The sequence below is a fragment of the Musa acuminata genome, chromosome BXJ1-9 (assembly GCF_036884655.1).
Source record: "Musa acuminata AAA Group cultivar baxijiao chromosome BXJ1-9, Cavendish_Baxijiao_AAA, whole genome shotgun sequence".
NCBI classification, from domain to species: Eukaryota; Viridiplantae; Streptophyta; class Magnoliopsida; order Zingiberales; family Musaceae; genus Musa; species Musa acuminata.
Window position 1 is genome coordinate 12,892,100 of NC_088335.1, and position 20,898 is coordinate 12,912,997.

The 20,898-nt window shown below is 34.9% G+C and overlaps 2 protein-coding genes across 5 annotated transcripts; one reads left to right on the plus strand and one right to left on the minus strand.

Annotated features, from left to right (window-relative positions):
* Positions 1-2,862: 2,862 nt before the first annotated feature.
* On the plus strand, positions 2,863-8,568 carry LOC103973943 (uncharacterized). Of its 3 annotated transcripts, XR_670866.3 has the most exons (7): positions 2,868-3,287; positions 4,998-5,106; positions 6,300-6,391; positions 6,511-6,769; positions 7,274-7,417; positions 7,875-8,037; positions 8,265-8,568. XR_670866.3 is itself a non-coding variant. In XM_009388621.3 (6 exons), exons 1-6 carry the CDS (start codon positions 2,941-2,943, stop codon positions 7,968-7,970), a joined length of 1,047 nt encoding a protein of 348 aa, XP_009386896.1. In that variant the 5' UTR covers positions 2,868-2,940; the 3' UTR covers positions 7,971-8,193. The 3 variants fall into 3 exon arrangements, 1 of the variants encoding a protein (XP_009386896.1); XR_010479521.1 differs by lacking the exon at positions 7,274-7,417 and having other exon boundaries at positions 2,863-3,287; XM_009388621.3 differs by lacking the exon at positions 8,265-8,568 and having other exon boundaries at positions 7,875-8,193.
* A 662-nt stretch (positions 8,569-9,230) lies between these two features.
* On the minus strand, positions 9,231-20,505 carry LOC135587015 (autophagy-related protein 18d-like). Of its 2 annotated transcripts, none has more exons than XM_065083232.1 (5): positions 20,269-20,505; positions 18,187-18,948; positions 11,559-11,799; positions 10,235-10,358; positions 9,231-9,415 (listed from the first exon to the last, which is right to left on the minus strand). In XM_065083232.1, exons 2-5 carry the CDS (start codon positions 18,946-18,948, stop codon positions 9,334-9,336), a joined length of 1,209 nt encoding a protein of 402 aa, XP_064939304.1. In that variant the 5' UTR covers positions 20,269-20,505; the 3' UTR covers positions 9,231-9,333. The 2 variants fall into 2 exon arrangements, with proteins under 2 accessions (XP_064939304.1, XP_064939303.1); XM_065083231.1 differs by having other exon boundaries at positions 18,187-19,033.
* Between the last annotated feature and the right edge of the window lie 393 nt (positions 20,506-20,898).

Sequence of the window (20,898 nt, forward strand, 5' to 3'; positions counted from 1 at the left end):
AAAGATATAAATTATTTAAATACTCATAATGTACACTAAATTTTATATATATATATATATATATATATATATATATATATATATATATATATAATTATTTGAAAGTTATAAGGGTAATTTGGTTATAAAAATCTTATTTTTTTAATATAAATTATTTATTCACCCTCAAATATTAGTAGGAAGATCACAACCCTATATCTTTTATACAGTATGTCAAGTTGACCAATATATATATATATATATATATATATACATATACATATATATATATATACATATACATATGGGTGTCATAAATAGTAGAAGATCAAAAGTTATTGTATTGATCAAAATAATTTAAATTATTTATGATAAAAAAAAATTATTAAGTTAAAATAAAATATATTTACGATATGTTTTGATTGTCTTTTACTTAAACTTTGGGAGCATCCTACTCTTCAAATTCGATTCAAGAAAAACCCCTAAGATCACCTTAAAAATAAGAAAAACTAATTAAAATACTAATTTATACCTATAAACTTGTCTGCTGGATTGAAGGATTGAGATTATCGAAATAAACATTATTGTCCCACTTATAAATAAAATATCTTACACTCCTTTATACAATTAACCTAAAAGATTGAAATCCTAAATCGAGCCAATGGAGTTACTATACTCTGTTTGTTGAATGATTAACGGAGTTGCACAAACAAACTTCTTAGCGTTGCACCCGTAAATAAACTATGTTAAATTCAATTCTGCAATTTATCTCGACATTAACCATATAGTCCGATCTGATATATGAAATCGAGTTTAACATAATTCATGTACGAATGTAATGCTTGAAGTTTGTCGAACTCGTCTCCAAAATTTTAAGATAAAAATAATACACAAATTATAAATACTTATTTTATTGGTATTTTTTAGTTATTTTAGAGATTTTTAAGTCAATTTGGTGGAAGGTGAACCAAATTCGGCTAACCTAAAATAGAGTTCAAGTGAATCGGTTCAACGGCTTTTGGAGCATTTACGGGTTTCACCCACCATAATTAATAAGACTTTTCTCGTTTAATTGCCGGTTACAAAACCTACTCGGGACTTCTGTGAGTTGAATTTGAAGTGTGTGTGTATATATATATATATATATATATATATATATAGGAGCATTAATAGTTTATCTTATAACCCAACACTACCTAATATTTAATTTTTATGAAGGGATTTTTTTAATCAAATCGAAATATTTTTATAAAATAAAAATAAAAATAATCGATGTCTATTGACCCTGACTCTTAAGTTATTTAGACTGAATCAATTTGCTTGACATAAATCAAACTAAATTGATTTAATAAAAATATAAATATTTAATTTATTCTTTTTAAGTCACTTCTTTTTTTTTTCCTTCAAATTCTATTACACTGTCTTCTCCACTTCCACACTGTCTCCTCCCATTCCACCTCCACCATTTGGCTTCTTTCTCCTTACCCTCCTCTCTCTTAGTTTCCCTCTATCTCTACCTCCTCCTCCTTATTCTCCCACTTCAAAAATTAATTATCATAATTTTATATATATAAAAAATGATGATAACATATTAACATATCATTCTAGTAATTTATGAGAAATTTGAATAGGTTTGATAAAAATTCATACAAAAATTAATCACTCAAAATTCATTAAAAAGAAAGATAATAATATCAGCATCTCATCCTAATATTTCAAGAGAAGTTTTGATAGGCTTAATGAATTCAAAAAGTTAAACTCGAGTTATATTCTATCATAGATTCAACATAAAAATATCATATTTTAAAAATTAATCATCTTAAATTCATACAAAAATTAAAAAAATGATAATAACATATTACCATCTCACCCTAATATTTCAAGACAAATTTGATATGTTTGATGAAATTTTAAAAAGTTACACTCGAGTCATACTTGATTATAGATTTAATAAAAAATATTTTTATTTAAAAAATTAATCACTCTAAATTTATATTATAATAATAATATATTAACATTTTACCCTAGTAGTCCATGAAAAGTTTGGATAGGTTTAATAAGAATTAAAAGAGGTATACTCCATCATAGATTCATTTTATTTTAAAAATTAATTATTCTAAATTTATTGAAAAAATAAAAATAAAAATAATAAACATATTAGCATCTCACATTATTAGTTCAAGAAAAGTTTGGATATGTCTGATGAATTTAAAGAACTACACTTGATCATAGACTCAACACAAAATATCTTATTTCAAAAAATAATAATCATAAAAAATAAAAAAAGATAATAACATATTATTATCTCACCCAATGGTTCTAGAAAAGTTTTGATATATTTGATGAAAATTTAAAGAGTTATACTTATGTTACACTCAATCACATATTCAACTTAAAAATATTTTATTTAAAAATTAATCACTCTAAATTTATACAAAATAGAAAAAATAATAATACTAAACGTATTATCATCTCACCTTAATAGTTTTAGAAAAGTTTGGATAAAAATATATTTTCAACCCAAAAATACCTTTTAAAAAAATTATCCTAAAAAAATTAAAAAAAATGATGCTAAATGTCTTAGAATAATAATAGAGTAATAGTTCCGAAAAAATTATGAAATGATTTGATAAAAATATATTGATTATGCTCGAATTACACTCATTCATAAATTTAGTAAGATTTGATCGGATCCATTTAGATCGGACCTAACTCGATCCAAAATGCTCCAATCCAAATCACCTCGATCGAATCGAATCGAATCGAATCGACCCATAAAAATATCATTTAAAAATAAATACATAAAAAACATCATCAATACGACCGGCTTTTTCTTGATAAATTGCCTATTTAGAAGGAAAAAAAAAGCACAAATCACGACCTTTACATATATGCAATTTTGCCAACCCTCGCACCGTCTCCTACACGACTCTCTCTCTCTCTCTCTCTCTCTTCACTGTCATGGAGGCGCTTGTCTGCATGAAGCTCGGTGATCCCACCGTCCCCATGACCTCCGATTCGTCCCCGATCGCGGCGGTCACCAAATTCCACCCCGTCCCCGCGATCTCCTCCTCGACCTCGGTCCGAGTCCGGATCCGGGCCACGAGCCTCAACTTCGCCAATTACCTCCAGATACTGGGCCGTTACCAGGAGAAGCCCCCCCTCCCCTTCATCCCGGGCTCCGACTACTCCGGCGTCGTCGAATCCGTCGGAAGCGGCGTCTCCAGGTTCAAGGTCGGGGATAAAGTTTGCTCCTTTGCTGCCCTCGGGTCCTTTGCCGAGTTCATTGTCGTCGACGAGAAAGACCTGTGAGCTCTCTTTTGCTTGCCCTCTCTCTGATGCTCGACTTTTCGATTCATTTTGACTAGGTTTTCTTTATAAGAAAGGGTGATTCGATGATGGAGGAACTCAACTCTTCAATCCTCAGGGATTCATTTTGAGCGAAAAGATTAGTATTTTGTGTGGTGTCGCATATAGTTGACTGCGTCGTGTCGAAAATTTGGAGGGCTATTTTGTTGAATATTTCTTATGCCATTTAATTTTATGTATAAAAATATAAATCCTAATTAAGCACTACCCCAGAATTTCATAGTCGTTTACACTCTAATGATGTCAGAATACATATATAAAACATGAACTTAGTGGAAAATAAACCAACAGTCCTTTTTCATGCTTTCAAGTAATTTAGAGAAAGAACATCAAATTATTGTTATGAAGAATTTCAGGAAGCTTATGATCATAATCAAAACTTAATTATTGGGAATTTATTGATCATTGGTCGGGGTTATGATTATGCATTGCTTATTCGATGGAATCAGTGATTTAAAAAGCGCTAGGCGCTAAAAGGCGCCAAGGTCCAAAAACGCCCGAGGCGTTAGGCGCTCGCTCGAGCGAAGCGAGGCGCTAAAATATAAAAATATATAATATAATTAATAAATATAATTATTTAAAATTTTAAATTAAAATATGTTATTAAATTAAGAAAATCTATTAACAGTATTAAAAATTAATAATTTTAAATAAACCTAACAATATTAACAATATATAGTATATTGTATACTGTTAACAGAAGGAGAAGAAGGAAGTGTAAGGGGGTGCTGAGTCTGTTGACTGAGAAAAGAGGAAGCGGCAGCGGCAGCGGAGTGTAAGGAGGCAACGGCGACAGCGGCGAGCAGCGGGAGCGGGAGCAGGAGCGGCGAGCAGCGGGAAGCGCGAGCGGCGACAGCGGCAGCGTTTGCGAGTAGTGACAGCGGCGAGCAACGACAGTAGGAGCAAGAGCGGGAGCGGGAGTAGGAGCGGCGAGCAGCGGAAGGCGCGAGCGGCGACAGCAACAGAATTTGCGAGCAGCGATAGCGGGAGCGGGAGCAGGAGTGGCAAGCAGCGACAGAGGCAGCGTTTGTGAGTAGTGACAGCGGCGAGTAGTGGCAGCGGGAGCAAGAGCAGGAGCGGCGAGCAACGGGAGGCACGAGCGACGATAGAGGCAGCGTTTGTGAGCAGTGACAGCGGCGAGCAGCGGGAGGCGCGAGCGACGATAGAGGCAGCGTTTGCGAGCAGCGACAGCGGCGAGCAACGAGATCGGGATCGGGAGCGGCAGCGGCGAGGGTTAGGGTTGGGTTCTCACTTATATCAATTTTAGTTGGTTCGATTGAACCAACTAACCATCAGAGACCGAACCAGGACCGAACCAGACCTAAAATCTTGGTTCGGTCGCCTTGGTTAACCCAGGCGCTCGCCCGAAGCGCCCAGCGCCTGGGCTCGGGCGAGCACCCAGGCAGCGCCTGCTTGAAGCGTGCCGCCTGAGAGATTAGCGAGGCCCTCGGGCCTCACCTCGTCTCGCCCGAGCGCCTAGGTGAGCGCCCGAGCGCCTTTTTAAATCACTGGATGGAAGTAGTTGCAAGTTGATAATAAAATGCCGAACATGTGCTTTGTTGACTACCCAAGCTCACTTCAGGTTTCTTAGACAAAATTTGATTAATCAGATCGATCTAATCTTGTTGCTACATGGGTTCTGGAGACAGATTCTTAGTGCCCGAGGGATGTGACCTAATTGCTGCTGCTGCTTTACCTGTTGCTTTTGGGACTTCACATGTAGCTCTTGTTCATAGAGCACAACTAAAACCTGGTCAGGTTTGTCTTTCTCTAAATATTTTCTTATCTTTTTATCAGTTCAATTTAACTAATGGTACTTGAACTGAAGTCAAACCTCATTAATCTTTCATATTAAGATATAATTTTTTTTTTTTTTTGCATTTATGAGATTAGCTTCTTGCAGTGTCGTGCTTAAATTGATTAAATTCATTTTGAGTCACTGGATCTACATTTCTAATATCCAAAAAATCATGGCAAGATGTGTACAAAGAATAAAATAATATTTTAAAAGTAAATAATCTGAGAAAAAAAACATGATACTATCTTAGATTTCAGACTGATAATCTGAGTCTAGTTTTTCCTTTTTATTCCAAAAATCAGTAGGTATATGTTGTTGCAATTTCTCTGTTCTGTTGCAATTACTTTGTTCTAGATTTTATTGGAGAGAGGACAAGTTTCTAAGATGAAGAAGAGCCCATGAGCTAAATGCATCATATTCAATGATGAGCAGCCACATTCAGAAATGAAAATCATCAATTGTCGCTTGCTGATAAAGTTAACGCTATAATACTTCCAAACAAAAAGTATTCTGTACCATTAGAAAGAAGAAGCTTTGCACCATATTATATGATGTTGTTGACTTGGTAGGTAATGTTTGAAGATATTGTAAACGAAAATGTATATAACAGGACAGGACATCTTGGACCAACAAAGAAATATGGTCATGTTTTAGTGAAAAAGAGGCATGATCTGAGAAAGCATAATAAGTGGAATCAGGCTTTGATAAATTAAGAAAAATTATAGATGGACATAAGAATTGCAAGAAACAGAATACACGTTGAATGAGCTGGTTTGTGAGAACATATATCGCATCATCCCTAAACAAGAGTCGGGTACAGAATACTGCAACATAAAGCATAGTCATTTTGTTTCTTGTTTTTGCCAACTGTAAAATCATATTGTTGCTTACAAGCATGCTAACTACAATAACCAAAACCTTTACGACATCTTAAAGCTTTGGTTTTCTGTGTTAAATTTTCAATACTTAATATGCACAATCACATGCTTTTCTGGTTTACCAATGATTTTTGCAACTAATAGCGAATGGGACAAGCCAACTACAACTTATCTGTCACAAACAAGATCAACAATTGTAACTCGTCTGCCACACAAACAATACCAACATTATATCTTTAAGATGATTAACACCAAAAAAGTATGGAAAATTGTAGGTACTGCTTGTCCTTGGTGCCGCTGGTGGTGTTGGTATTTCAGCTGTGCAGATAGGAAAAGTTTGTGGGGCAATTGTTATTGCTGTCGCAAGGTTAGTTTGAAATCCAAGCATTACGATGTTGCATTTATTGAGTCTTTTTTCTGTAATACGATTTGCTTGTCTCAGAGTCAAGGAATACATCTAAAGTTCATCTGAACACCAAATTTCAGGGGTGATGAAAAGGTGCAATTTCTCAAGTCGCTGGGTGTCGATTATGCCGTTGACTTGGGAAAGGGGAACATCATTGAAAGTGTGAAGAATTTCCTCAAGTCGAGAAATCTGAAAGGAGTTGATGTTCTATATGATCCAGTTGGGGGTAAACTTACAAAAGAGTGCATGAAGCTTCTTAACTGGGGCGCAAATATTCTTATCATTGGATTTGCAAGTGGTGAAGTTCCAGTCATCCCAGCAAATATTGCTCTTGTGAAGGTAGCGATCATAGATTATCTACACGAATTGGATATGGACGGCCACATCTTTTTCATGGATTTACTGTTCGTTGTGATTGTTTGTTCATGGTTATGCATTTTTTTAAGGTTTAACTATGCTTTTTGATGCCTAGTCAATTTTTATTATCTTCTGGTAATTATGGTTGAATTTCTAGTGGCTAACATAAGTTTCAATTTTAAACCAATAGATTAGTTATGTAATAATCTTGCTGATTAAACAAAATTTCAACATTTTTTGTATGGAGCATTGTGATGAAGGTAGGTATGTGTTGCCAAAGAAGTGTGTTTTTTTAACCAATTTCAGTATACAAATGTATGCAATTTAAATAAGGTTCCACCTTTTTGTAGTATAAATGGGTGCAGGGTGTCGATTTCTAGTGTTTGAAAGAAAGTTTGTTCTTTTTCTTGATCATTGGTAATTTCTTGTTTTTCTTTAAAGAATATATGTTAGTGATAACTTATTATCTTGTGCAATTTGCTCCAGAACTGGACAGTTCATGGACTTTATTGGGGCAGCTACAAACTGCATCAACCACATATCCTAAGAAATTCTCTTGAGGAGCTGCTATCCTGGTTGTCAAAGGGGTTGTTAACTGTTCATATATCTCATTCCTATAGTTTATCACAGGTATCAACTCATGTTAACTTGGTTTAGACAAGAATATCTTCTGTAGTTGAACGTGATTGTTTTTTAAGCTTTTGCATATAACTTGAATGTATTTCATTTATATGATGTCTTAGCTGAGAATTGTAAAGTAAAATCCATGAGAAAGTTGAAAGTTCTCTAGATCATCAGAACAGCTGTTGCAATTTGCAAGATATTGATGCAGAATTATTCATTTGTTTTTTACCATGTCATTGTAAGCTTGCTTCGAGGACAGATACCTGTCCTGAGTCACTGACAATCATCTTGGGCACCATTTTATGCAGTTGAAACCTTTTAATAAAATAAAATCTGCACAGCCAATAAAATCACTTGCCTATTTTGGTAGTCTGTTATTTACCATCTCTCTTAATTTTTTTTTGCAGCTTTGCTGGTTATGTATCGAAGAGACTCACGTACCCTGTTCTTTTTCAATTGACAGGCAGATCTGGCTTTTGCTGCTATTAAAGATAGGAAAGCCATTGGCAAGGTGATGATTGCTTTAGGGGGCTCCACTGCAGGAAGATCAAAGCTCTGATATGCCACAGGATTGTAACAGGTAGCAGCAGATGGTGCAGCACAAATGATCTCTGTAATAAATGCAGGTAAACATTTGTTGTTTGCTCGCAACTTCTGTTAAATGATTCCGGGTTACTGCATTTTAAGATTCCTATGTCGCTGGATATAAAGTAAATACTGAAAAACTCCAATGCCGCATAATCGATGAAAGTTATTTATATAACATGGAGACTTTCCAACCACCTCTCATGTTTCTTTTAACATATATTAATCTTCGTTCGTGTAATCATTCTTGTATTGTTTGGCGTGCCAGATACCCTAGTGATCCTCACAATGTTGTGGGAGCTGCAACTATATTTCAGTGGGATTTAGATCGAGGGTTTTTCACATTGTTATAATGGTTGGTTGTTGTGTTGGTTGCTTTCGATACAACAATCGTCAATAACTGTATCTATCGAGTGGTGGCCTCTGTGAAGGACTTGTGGTAAGTTAATTTGGCCTCCTCTTAAAGGATCAGCTAATGTGGAGTGTCTCAAGAAACGAACTCCATGTCCTTTCATTGTGGTTTAGTATAAATATTGCTCAGCACTGCTGATGGATCATGCAGTTTGATATTATGCTCATTTTTATTCGTTTGTTATTTGATTTAGAGATATTAAACGGTAAAATCAATATATCATCCAAGATCTTGTTCTCGTAATTATGTAAAAGATCGTTGAAATGGATATCACACAGAGTTTTAAGAGTCTTGCTTTACATGGATAAATAATGAAAGAAAATACTTGTAGTAGGTTTGTATGTCACTTCAAGGTCTTATTATTTGATTTAGTGGCTTTAGATTGTAAAAATTGATGTCATCATAAGATTGCTGAAATGGGTTTCGATTTGAAAATTAAAATCTTTCTTAAAAAAATTACTGTGACAAGACATTGATCGCTTAAATTATAATATACATGTGTTAAGGTGGCATTGATACTACAATGACAATTAGTATAAGCAAGATCGAACGTCCTACTAGAAATTAATAAAAACAACTAACTTAATAAAAAAATTTATTATATCCATGGAATTAATCCCAAGTGATTATGATTCTGCGGTCATCTTAATAGAGATTCTATTTCATTATATTTGTATTGACATTATTATTTTCTTTTGGGGCATCATTCTGCCAGTGAATAGAGCTAATTAAATGCAAAAAAAAAAACATGGCATGATCAACAAGAAATGAATCGATATATCAGCAGATCACCAGTATCAGATGAAGTTGCACTTACTTCGGAAGGTTTTTACAAAGGTAAAAAGGAAGGGTCAAATCACAGTCAGGTGTGCAGATTGAGCAGAGCAATCCGCCAAGTTGCGTACTTTTCAGTGGCTGATGGCAATCAGATTTTTTTCAACAGGCGCATATGATCCTGTTGTACCATCTGCCCGCCCTTCACCTGGTCAAATGTGCACTTATAGAAGCTGGAGCCAAAAAGAGGAAAGAAAGAAGAAAGATATTTAGTGCGGATACACAGATCAGATCCCTGAATAAATCGAGCTGTCGCAATAAGCTTCAAAGAACACAAAGGTCTACTCAATTGCGTATTACATAAGGACACAACATAAACCAGAAGAAAGCAAGTATCTAAAGCAAGACTACCAACCCTTTTGCTATAGAGAACAGACATGGTATCAAGTCGCTGCAAGCTTAAATTAGATGAGTGTATTTTTCTTTTCTAGGTTCTAGCTTCAATTCTTTACCCTTGCTAATCCAGGAAGTAAAATAAAGCAAAAAACAAAACAAAACAAAATACTGAGCAATCACAGGCTAAAAACATTTGTCGTGCACTAAGCCACAGAAGAAAGGTGCAAGGTGTAAAAGTTCTGATTCTAAACTCGATCAAGACTCCATTCTTCTATGTTTTACCTTTTCTTTTTGTTCCTAAATTTCTTTCATTCTTTGAAAGGAAATAGTTTGAATCTTAGTGGGATCCTTATAGAGAATATAAACTTCATATTTTGGTTTCTTAATTGGAAACAATACTACATCCGTTACAGTCCCAGGAAGTCTGAACACGAAATTGAGCGGAATCAATTTTGAGAATTCATATAACAATAGAGTCAGAACACTAAATTTTTACCAGCAATCAAATCTAACAATGTCTTAAAGATTATTTATCTTTCTTCTTGGCCCCATAATCGCTCTTTTCTCTCTTCTTGTGGGTGTTATTCTAATTGTGTTCCAACAAAGCTTCTTTATGCTTTCCAAATCAAAATCATAGTATAAGATTGGAGCAGTACCTGCCATCCATTCCAACAATCATAACTGTGTCTTGAGCATCAAATGCAGCAATATGGTATGTCTCTTCTGCTAGATGGAACTGAGCGGATGACCATTCAGAACGGAAGTACTTTGGTAAGACACCTGATGATTGCAGTTTACATAAATGATTCCTTTTTACCAAATCATACATCTATAATGAGAAGCGCAAAGTATTAAATGGATAGTCAAAAAGTTTTAGTTCCTTTTTTCACATTCTAATGCATCGCACTGTCAGTAATGGAAAGCAAATTGTAGTTCTGTATTAAGTAGTTGGCATTTTTCCCTTGGTTTTTTGCCCCTTTTTATGTCCCGTAAGCCTGTGGGTAACATAGATTAGCTAGTCAACATTTTCATCTGTTCGAACACATGAGAACAAACTACACTTAAACTTCAAGTTCTAAGTTTTAAACCATATGATGTATGTGGAAATGCTCCAGTAGGTTGCAGTATTAAAACTTAATCATCAATTTCCATGACAAAATGATAGAATGAAAACCTGCAATATATGTAGAGATAAGTCAACTACTAATCACCTTGGAAACCATGAACTATAGCTCAAAGAAGCTCTACATCTTTTAACTCAGCATCAGATAAGGTCTTAAGTACAAGTCCAACAACAGTTTCAACATATGATATCTACCGAGTGGTAAATCAACTTGTGCAACCTGCTATCAGTAAATAACAATAAGAGTAATAATAGTAGTAGTAGCAGTAGTACTAGTAATAATAATAATAATAATAATAATGAGTAATGTGCTTCATTATCGGTGCTTGGTTATACCGGTGTTTACTGGTTCAACTGGTATCTGATATAGCCCCGGACTGTCATATGCATTTTAGAAATTGTAGCTAAGAAAAACAACTACATCTAAACAAACTGGTGACATTATTCTTACGGTTTCAATCAAAGGTTCAGATGTGACGCTTTAAAGTTTCATGATATGTTATTTACTCTTCCAGAAATTCAAATTTCCTATAACCCTATAAACTTTAGAAATCCCACCTTCCTGTCAGATATCATTAGGACCCAGGTTGACGGTTAGAATTGCGAGTCACTAAAGTTAATCTTAAGCGATTACAAGATCACTCTATACAGCCAGATGTTCAACAACTATCATGGCCAATGATTGGACAACTATCAGGGGCTTAAATGTGTTGCTTAGGTTTGTAAGAGTATATATAAGAACTTTTTTAGTGTACAGGAAATTCCTATCCTTCGCAACACATATTTTCCCCCAATCAAAACATAAACTACATAGAACAAAATGGAAAAAAGAAACACAACGGCACGAATCATCTCACTTTTTATAAAATGGAATGATGAGTTAGTGTTGCCTCCAGTTTTCGCAGAGATGAGGGCATTCTGCTGCACATTTCCTGGAATTTGAGCAGCTACAAGCTGGGTGGAAGCATCTCCTCGAGCAGCTATAACTCGAAGACTGAACACATGGACAGTCCCTTTATCACTAGAGACTGCCAGCCACTGTGCATTTGGAGAGAAAGAAATGCTATATATATCAGCCCTATCTAGTCCTCTGCGTACCTACAATTTTGTTAATTTATCTGACATGAGTAATTAATACATATCAAATCTGCAAAAATAGAGTAAGAACTGAAATGGACATAGAAGCAAGTAAACAAGCAAATTCAACAACACACGTCAGAATTATCATCATATTTGGTAACAAGCATGATGAGGAGATACAAAATTCACTAAACAAGATAAGGCCACTTTGAGTAAACAATCCTCATTGTGAAATCATTGGCTCACAAACTAGGGAGGTTAGGGAGGAAAGGGAAGAAAATGAAAAGTAAACAGAAAAAGAAAAAATTGTGCATCTACATATACCCGGTCCTTCATCTTATCTCCCTCATAACTCATTGACTTGGAGTAGCCACTGCAGATATGACTTATATTCCATGAACTTTAATTCTTAAGCCTCAAGTTCAAACCACACCATGGATGTGCAGTAATACTCCAAACAAGGGTTACTAATAGGTCAGGATTTAACCTGGATTCAACCTAATCGAAGATTGGGGTCTCGGATTTACACTCAAATATTTCTGTTATGATAATTCTGAGATTTGGCATGGTTTGATCCATCATGAAATACTTTTCGAGAAGGTGGAACAAATTTGTCCTATACAAAACAAGTGAAAGATGTTGGTAGTCCAATACTTAAAATTAGCAGTACACAACCAGTTTTCATCTTCTAAACATACAACAGGACCTATGGAACCTGGATATCCAGAATCCAAATTGATGAGAATATTTTCCTGTGTCCATAATATCATAACTTTTGTGCTTAATCATTTATGGTCAATTCTTGAAGATTTAGACTTTTTCGATTTACTTTGGTGTATTCTTGGTGATTTTAATTGTATTTTAGACCCACAGTGTCCTTTTCCAGCCAATGTTCCTACTCGATGTTTTCGAGATTTTATTAAACATTGTGGTCTAATTGATTTGGGTTTTTTTGGTTCTAAGTACACATGGTGTAATAATAGACATGGTTCTTCTCGTATATTAGTCCATCTTGATTGTGTTTTTGGTAATGTGAATTGGATGCAATTCTTTGGTCATTATTTAGTATTTTATTTACCTAGACAATTTTCGGATCATGCTCCTTTAAAAATGAAGTTACTTCCTAATACAACTCCTACGAAACTTATTTGTTTTCAAAATTTCTGGACCTATTATCTTGAAACTGCTTACTTAGTTACCACTATCTGGACCTGTCCCTCCACTATATACAGAGATCCCCTTAATGATTTCCACCACAATCTGTGTAAGACTATAATTGCTTTTTCCACTTGGAATAAGAAGTGCCTAGAAATGTTGGAGCACAGACTGAATTCTACCAATGAATCCACAACTGCTTTAGAAGCTTCTTTAGATTATTCTTAACCTTCAGATCATGACTGCCAACAGCTTAAATGTCTTTATAATTATCACCTTAGCGCTACTTAAACAAATCAATCTCAAATGGCGGGCTAATAATTTTATCTTAGAAGGTGTAATTTTATAAAGGATATCAATGACAATAAGAATATTTTATCTATCTTTAATAAGCATTACATTAATCTATGGAACTATCAGCCACCTGTTAACTCCACTACTCCTTGGCTTTCTTTGGAGAACTCAAATTCTAACATTTAGTCTACTCTTATTCAACCTTTCTCACTTACCGAAATACATTAGACTGTTCTTTCCATGAGGCTTGACAAATGCCCAAGACCTGATGGATTTATGGGAGAACTTTATAGATCTTTTTGGGACATTATTGCCCTTTCCATGCATAATGTCTTTAATTGGTTCTTTCATCATAATTTTATCCCCCTAGTTGGACTAAGACCTTTTTTACTTTTATAATAAAGTTAAAAATCCAACCACTATAAATCATTTTAGGCCTATTGCTTTATCAAATGTAAACAATAGAATCCTTTCTAAAGTTCTCACAAACCAACTAAAATCATTCGTTCACCTTTTCAATGGGGAGAAATCGACCTTTATTCTAGGCCGAAACATTCATGATAATATATTGATTGCTCAAGAAGCAATATACTCTATATATTCTTCTACAGGTAAAAGCCCACTGGTCATAGTTAAAATTGATTTAGAAAAAATCTTTGATAGACTTTCATGGGATGCTATTATGTAAGTTCGTACTTTAATGAATTACCCACCTAAATTATGCAATGGATTTATTCTTGCATCTCCTCTTCTTCCTTCTAATTTCTAATTAATGGTCAGCTTTCTTGTCCTTTCAAAAGTCATTGTGGGGTGAGACAAGAGGACCCCTTGTCTCCATATCTATCATTCTATCTATCCTGGTAGCACAGACCTTTACACACCTAAACCAAGCCACATCTCAAAGAAACTTATACCCTTCCACTTTAGCTCTAATTGTCAACTTAGTTATATAACGATTACAGATGATACTTTATTATGCTTTAGAGCTAAAAAAAAATTATGTCAAACAATCAACTCCATTTTCTCGATTAATGAGATCTTAACAAATCAAAGAATTAATCCCACTAAATCAGAGATATATTTCCCTAAATCTACTCCCAGACATGTTAAAAATAATATTTGTTCCCTTTTCAGCTTCAAAGAGGGTAATTTTTCCTTCAAATATCTTGGAGTTATGGTTTCTCCAAGACAATTATCTTCTTCTTACCATGATGACCTTCTTAACAAAATCCAATCCAAATTAGCCCATTAGCAGCATAATTATCTTTCACAAGCTAGTCAGGTGGTCCTAATTAAATCAATTCTCAATTCAATTCCCATTACATACATTTAGTGTAACTTCGATGCCTATATCGATGTTACATAAAATTAAAATTTTGAGTAAAACTTTTTTTGATAAAATAATATTTCAAAAAAATTGGTTGCATCTCATTAAATGGGACACTATTACAAGAACTAAAGATTTAGGGAGCCTTGGTCATCAGGATTTAAATTTGTTTAAATTTTCTCTTCAAGCACCTCGAATTCTTCGCTACTTAAACAATGATCAAACCCTTTGGTCCAAAATTATGCATGCCAAATATAATCCTATCCATCCTCGAACAATGTTAACTTTAAATAAATCTAGCTAGGGATGCAAACTACGCTACATGGCTATGCATGAATTGCAAAATGATTTTTTTAAACGAATTAGAGATGGTACACTTACTGGAATATCCAGTTGCTATTGAATTATTGTGGTCCCTCACTAGTTTAATCTATTACATCTATAGAAATTGATCATTTGCCTTCTGATACTGTATTGGTTTGTAGAGAATTATTTCAGGTAAGGCTACTAATAAGGCTGCTTACTATTTGCTTAATCATTATGATTCAGTTCTTGATCAAACCTGGTATGACTAGCATAACCTTTGGAGATTACTTGCATCCCTACATATACAGACCAACTAATAGGCTTAGTAATACAAACCTAAGCCATACTGTTACTTGCCCCATTCAACACCTATTCTTTCAGTGTCCATTTTCCTCAAGTGTCCGGACCTATTGAGAACAAAACCTCAACATCACTTTTTTACATAAACCAACCTGGTCCCAAGGTGATTGGTTTAAAGAAGGCACCAATTTAAGCCATGATTTTCTCCTATTATCTGTCAATATAAACAAGATTTGGTTCTTATGAAAAGCAAGAGATGATTCTCTGTTGGATAGTAAGAAACCCTCAACCTAGTGGGAATGACCTTAGCCCTTACCCCATACTAGCTACTATGCTAGATCAATCACATTTGAAGGCACCCAAATGACCAATTATCTATAATTGCCATAGAAAAAACCATCTGTGGGCTGGATAAAGCTCAATAGTGATGGCTCCTCTTCTTTGTAGGATGGAGGGCTTGGTTTTGTATTACGGAACCACTCGGGAGCTTGCTTAGGAACTGGAAAAATATGTCTTCATCAAAACAGACATACAATGTGAAGACTTGGCAATTAAAGACCTACTCTTTGCCTTAGACCAAGGAATGAAACACATTCAAATTGAAACCAATTCTTCAACACTTTACGATCTATTTACCAAAGAAGCTGATCCACCTTAGCATCTTCGGCTCACCATTCAACACATCAAATTGATTCTACAAAGACTAACTTCATATACATTTTTACGTTGTTATAGAGAATATAATCGAGCAGCTAATTGGTTTGCCAATGAAGCTAAAGTTAGTCATTCATCTTCGATGTGGTGGGCACTTATCCCCTGATTTATCTCTTTTTATTCAATGCATTTTGTAGAAATTTGAAGCAGTAATATATCATCTTTTGGAAAAAATATAATATCATAACTTGGTTCCACAATAAAATCGGATCCATGGTTGACACACCTCTACCAAACCAATCTTCTGAAATAGATTTTGACCTAGCACTAAAAGGCCCTTGTTCTTCATAAGCTATTCTTCAGTGTATCTTTCTCAATTCTTCTGCCAGCATTATCAGGCAAAATTTACATGTATATCTAGTTTTAAGCATCTTGTAAGCTCTGTCCCAAGCACAGTTTTCACTCTGCTAGAGATCATGCCAATTTTCTTATTCTTACCATTTTATTTAAAATGAAATTGTCCGTACTGATCTTACATGTTCTAACATATTTATATCTACTTGTCCTATAAGTATAAGGTATATTTGCATGCAACATGAGTCCCCACATTGTCAAAACAAGATTCTGCTGAACCCTAGTGAAAAATCTATGCAATTGCTATCACAGGTAGCATTGTTAGAAAAATTCTTCATATAGAAACCTATAATGAGTAGACTGAGGCAGCTTCAAACTTTTAGTGACAAATACTAATGAGGCTTTGTTGCAAATAGGACAAAAAACATTAGAGTTTGTAAATTCAATGTAAAGATCTTTGTATGAACTCAAGATATTAAAAATTAAAAATCAGAAATTGTTAAATGATTCCTGTAGGCTCAATGACATACTGAGCCTAACAATCATCTTTGGAATGATTTTCTATCATTTTTTTCTTCGAATATATATATATATATATATAATCGTGCAGAAGAGTGCAGTAGAAAATCCCAGCTTAATTGTTAAATGAAGTCATCTCACCACCAAGCTGGCAATACAACTTTTTTGCTGTCTGGAAGCCATGAGTTTAAAGGCTAATGACCTTTTGTATAGCCAAGATTGATGTTCAGCAGTTGTGCAAAATGGTGAGTGAGTGTGGCGTTAAGCTAGCTGCTGGTCTACTTTCCAAGTTAACCACCATGCTAACCATGCATTAAAATGACAGCTTTTGGAGCAAATTTCTTGTATGAGGAAGAAGAAATGCCAGTAAGTCTATGTTTATGATTCCATGGAAAGAGAAAGAGAGAAAAGGGAAAAAGAGGGAGAGAGATTTAATGGTTGTTAAAGGGTGAAAGTCTAATAGGACAGACTGGGACAGAACAGGAGAAAGGCAAAATGTAAACCAAAGTACAACTAAAATCACATCTAAACCTATGAAAGATGGAATACATTTAAGTGCATTATGAGAAGAAAGGCAAAATTCTTGCAGAGAGCATTCAAGAAAGCAGCGACAGTTTTAGAATTTTCCAATGTGCAAGAGGGCGCTCAAGCACCAAGAATATGGCAATAATAGTGATACATTGGTTTTTGTGGACACCTACTATGGAGAGAAAGACTCCCAAATAATCAATTCGATAGTGAACCTTGCTTGCCCAAAGGAAGGTGTAGGTACCATAGTGCACGCAATTGTGCAAAAGAAATACCTAAAGCTCAAGCACCACCATACAGGAGAAGTGGCTCTGCTCAAGCTATAGCATTTATTAGGAACTTTCCAATTCAATGAATTACAGGGTCATAGAGTGAGTCAAAAGGGACTCCTGGATTGGTATGATTCCACTTACACCCTTTTGGAAGTCAGAAAAAATAGATTTACTTAAAAAAAACTTATGATCTCATAACCTGTTACATCCCACATCTAAACAGGGAAAGTTTGAGTAAAACAAAGAAGAAAGGGTGTGAAAAAGGTCCAAATATGAGACATTGTTTAAAACAGTGAACAGCAATTCTGAACATCTGTATAAAGCTTGTATATATACAGCAAAAGCAAATCTATTTATGCCTAGTAAATTTACATTGCAATGCATAACTAACAGAAGAAGTGATTAAATTTACCAACAAGACCTAGAAAAAGATGTATTCTATCAAATTCATATAAAATCATAGAAAAACCAAAAAGAATGTTTAATATAAGCAGGTTGGCCATGATGCTCATGTACATAATCTGAATTATCATCAAATGATCCATTATGAGCAAAGATGGATGCACCACTCATAAATATATGTTCAGAAAAAGGCAACCTGTTTTTATATAAAAATAAAATACTGAATAAAATAAAGAAATTTGTCCTAGATTTTCAAATCAAGTCAGTGGCACATGGCAAATCTTAAAGTCCTACCTCTTGTAACCGAGTACCATCATTTGTATTGAATATTCTAATCAATGTACCCTTTGTGCTTGCAGTTGCAAGAAGCAGCCCATTCAAGGTCAAGGTCATGCAAGCTATCTGAGAATCATGAGCACTAATGATCTTTTTCATCTTCAGAAAAAGATGTTCGACCCGAACCTCTCCCCGGCGTATACCAGGGCATGTCAACACTAAAGTATTAGAATGATGTGAGAGGCAGCAAAGCCCTTTGGGGTTAGATAGCGTCTCTAATTGATGAACAAGCTTCAGGTCTGCAAAGTTGTACACATAAATCTTGTGCTCAAGAACTACAACAATGAGATCTCGGCTTAATTTCACACCTCTGACATGAGATCTAAATGTGAGTTCATAAGTGCAACGTCTCTGATGGTCATCCCAGATCATTACTTTATTAGGTGGGAACTGAGTGTTGGTGTCTTCACCAACAAGAGCCAGGAAATTACAACGAAATAGCATTTCAACTATTCTGAAGCCCCCACCTTTAAAATCTCTCCTAAAGGCTTCTGTAAGAGAATCACAATTATAGATTCGAAAGCCATTGCTTGTTCCAAAAGCAAAGCGTCCATAGTTTTGATTCCAAGACACTGAAAACAGCTTAATTTCACTATCATCAGCAATTTCTGGTTCTGATTGACCAGAGGAAGCTGTTGATTGCTGTGAATGCGGATGCTCCAATGAGGAAATCATCATCGATGGATGAATGTCTGGAGATGTCGGTATTGTTGAACTCATCTGGAATATAGCACAAGTCACCAATGAGAAAACAAGCCAAAGGTCATGGGAATTAAGCTAAATCTGGAATCAGTGTTCAGTAAGCCTACAAAAACGAGATTCATAATTAGAATAGCTTGAAAGAAAGCAATAACTTTCCATAACTCAAATTATAACAGAGGCTTCGGAGGGCAAATATACCATGAGATAAATAGAAAAGCATTCGTGGGCATGCATTGAGTCAATTTTTCTCCTTTGCATGTCTCAATAAATATTGCACAGACAAGCCATATGCTATTGCATTAAACTTCCAATCATATATTTGCAATTCAATAATACAATATACAAAAAAATTGATATTGAAGACATGTTTAAAATTTATAGATGACCTACTGAAGTGGCAAGTACAACATAAGTGTGATATGGCATAGAGATGTCAACAGAAAATTAAGGGAAGATTATCTGCATTAGGCATAAGAAGCATCAAATTTTGAATCAGAGTTCACGTGGAAGTAATTCATGTGAAACTAATGTTTAATCCTATATATCACACTAACAAGTTATAAGACTAATAAGTTCTACATATATACAACATCGGGCATCACAAGTAGATGGGTGAAAATCACACCCATATAACATTGAAACAAATCTGAGGTCAATATTAAGAATACTTTGAAGATAAACTTAAATTAGGTCTATCTGACTTGGGAATTGCCCATTAAGCTATCAAATATTTTGGATTCAACACCAATTTCCAGCCAATTATATCAAACTACATATGGTAAACTTTGGACTTCAATTTTCATTCTTCTAAAAAGGAGGACATTAAATTAAATAAGTTCACAGATACTAATAATTAACTTATATAACTAAACTCTTCAAGATAATCAAAGCTGTCACGTTAGATCAAGACAGTTTCGCATCAACTCTAGATTTATGAAACGGTGAACCGAACGTAATACACCTAACCACTGCTTACTTTGTTGTTTCAATTACAATCCGCGGACAAAAACATCTTATGAACACAAGAAATAAGAACAAACAAATAGGCAAGCAAAAAAGAAATGACCCAATGACCTATCCAGCACCCCATCGAAAGAAAAGGATCGATCAACCAAATAGCTCCACCTTTACCACTACTAGATGGGAGACAGTAGGCAAAACTACCATGATCTCGACCAAACTACCATTGCCTCGACCACTTCTGGTCTCCAAACCCTACTAGTGAAGCTTCTTGAATGAACGATGTAACAAGAACAAGAAGAGAAACCGAAACAAGAATCACACAGATCGAGTAACAAAAGAAAAAACAATCAAAATGAGAGAGGAAGAAAGGGGTACCTCGCAGATCGAAGCACAGGCAGCGAAATCCGGGGACGAGATTGGGTCCAGGAGAGGGTTTTACGGATGCAGCGCGGTCCGAGAAGCCCGATTCCACCGTATCCGGAACGACTGGGAGATCCGTATACGCCCCCAATGCCAAACCTTCGCACGGATTCTACGTCAGTTAAAGATGAACTTCAAGATCAATTAAAGGTCTCGGGATCGAAATCCCGCTTAAATACGCTTCATCCGCCTTCCCGCCTACCCTTCAAGAAATTTGGCAAGTTTGAATTAGATGCTATAAATTGCAGCCTTACTCTACCAAAATAGGGATTTTATATAGTTTTAGTATTATGCATATAATATGATTAGGGCATATTAAAAGAAAGAAATAGAAATATATTTTTTTTATTAATTTAGGATCAATTTTCCTCAATGATATATTTATGCAAACTTGCTATGGGTTTTCCTATTGAGTTGGCAACCACCATAAGAATAGTAAAATATAATTTTACTGTTTATAATCTATCAATTACCTACCATATCCTTATCTCCACAATCTCTTGTATCATTCGTCACTCTAACTATGCTTGTTAGATTATATGATCATATTTAACTGGATAAAATATATTAAGATTCTAATTGAAT